General features: G+C 41.7%; 1 protein-coding gene across 1 annotated transcript; it reads right to left on the bottom strand.

The window, feature by feature from the left end:
* Nucleotides 1–8: 8 nt before the first annotated feature.
* LOC130588534 (GTP-binding protein Rit1-like) lies at nucleotides 9–1413 on the bottom strand (the record flags this gene model as incomplete). Its single annotated transcript, XM_057389447.1, has 1 exon — nucleotides 9–1413. A coding segment is annotated over one exon (237 nt), but the record flags the coding sequence as incomplete, so codon positions are not given.
* Between the last annotated feature and the right edge of the window lie 169 nt (nucleotides 1414–1582).

Below are 1582 nucleotides of genomic sequence, written 5' to 3'. Positions count from 1 at the left end.
GGAAATTTCCTATTTCCCATTTATTTCCAATTTCCTTTTCCATTTCCCATTTATTTCCAATTTCCTTTTATTTCCCATTTATTTCCCATTTCCTTTTCCCATTTCCTGTTCCCATTTCCCATTTATTTCCAATTTCCTTTTATTTCCCATTTATTTCCCATTTCCTTTTCCCATTTATTTCCATTTCCTTTCCCATTTCCCAATTATTTCCCATTTCCTTTTATTTCCCATTTCTTTCCAATTTCCTTTTATTTCCTGTTTATTTCCCATTTATTTCCTTTTCCCATTTCCCATTTCCTTTTCCCATTTCCCGTTTCCTTTTCCTGCTCACGGTGAGGATCTCGAGAATCTCCAAAATTGAATCTTGGAAATCTGGAAAACCTGGAAAATTGCATCTCAAAAATCTGGAAAATAGAATTTCAAAAATCTTGAAAATTGAATCTCCAAATTCTCAAAATTTGAATCTCCAAACTCTTGAATTGAGCGAGGCTCAAACTCCAAACTGCAGCGCCACAAACCCCGAGATCAACCGGTGCTGAACCCGGGAAAATAAACCAAAAATGTGAATTCAAAATCAAAATTTTAAAATATTTGTGAAGAATTTGAGATCTAAAATTGAAGAAAATCCACCAAACCAACGATGAGAGCTCCAAACTCCTCCAAACCCAAAGCACCGAGTGCCAATTGGAGCTGGAAAATGCGGAAAATTAAATCGCGAGAATCTCGAAATTGGAATCTGGAAAATCTTGGGAATTGAATCGGGAGAATCTTGGAATTTGAAGCTTGGAAATATTGGGAATGGAATCTTGAAAATGTTGAAAACTGAATCTTGAGATTTTTGGGAATTGAATCTTGAAAATCTCGAAATTTGAATCTCCAAACTCTTGAATTGAGCGAGGCTCAAACTCCAAACTGCAGCGCCACAAACACTGAGATCGACCGGTGCTGAAGCCAGGAATAAAAACCAAGGATGTGAGTTAAAAATTAAAATTTTTTAAAATATTTCTGAAAAATTTAAGATCCAAAATTGAARMAAATCCACAAAACCAACGATGAGAGCTCCAAACTCCTCCAAAGCCAAAGCACGGAGTCCCCGGCGAGCGGCGCCGTCACCGAACCCTTTTTGGGTGTAAAAATCCCCAATTCTGTCCCGTCGGGAGGAATAAACTCCACCCCTCAGGTGACGGAATCTTTCTTCCTGCGGAAAGGAGATTTGAGCCTTTTCCAGACGCTGCTTTTGGGTTTGGATTTCCTCTCCAGGGCYGTCAGAGCCTCGCGCTCCTTGCGGCGGATTTCGCGCACCAGCGCGTGGAAAACGTCGTCGATGAAATAGCGGAACGCGGCCGACGTCTCGAAAAACGGGCAGCTGAACTCCCGGGCCAGAGCTGAGCCTTCCTCCTTGGAAACCTGGGGAAAATGGGGGAAATGGGGTAAAATTGGGGAATTTTGGGGGGATAACACTTTCATTTCCACCCCTTCCCTGTCCCAAATCCCCCCTCACCTGGCGCAGCTGCCTCAGCTGCTCCCTGGGTTAAATTTCTCCATTTTTAACCCCCTCCCTGTATTAAATTTCTCATTTTTA

The sequence above is a fragment of the Malurus melanocephalus genome, unplaced genomic scaffold (genome assembly GCF_030028575.1).
Source record: "Malurus melanocephalus ecotype Western Australia unplaced genomic scaffold, MMel_1.1 scaffold_6099, whole genome shotgun sequence".
Classification (NCBI taxonomy): Eukaryota; Metazoa; Chordata; class Aves; order Passeriformes; family Maluridae; genus Malurus; species Malurus melanocephalus.
This window is presented reverse-complemented; position numbering and strand designations above follow the sequence as displayed.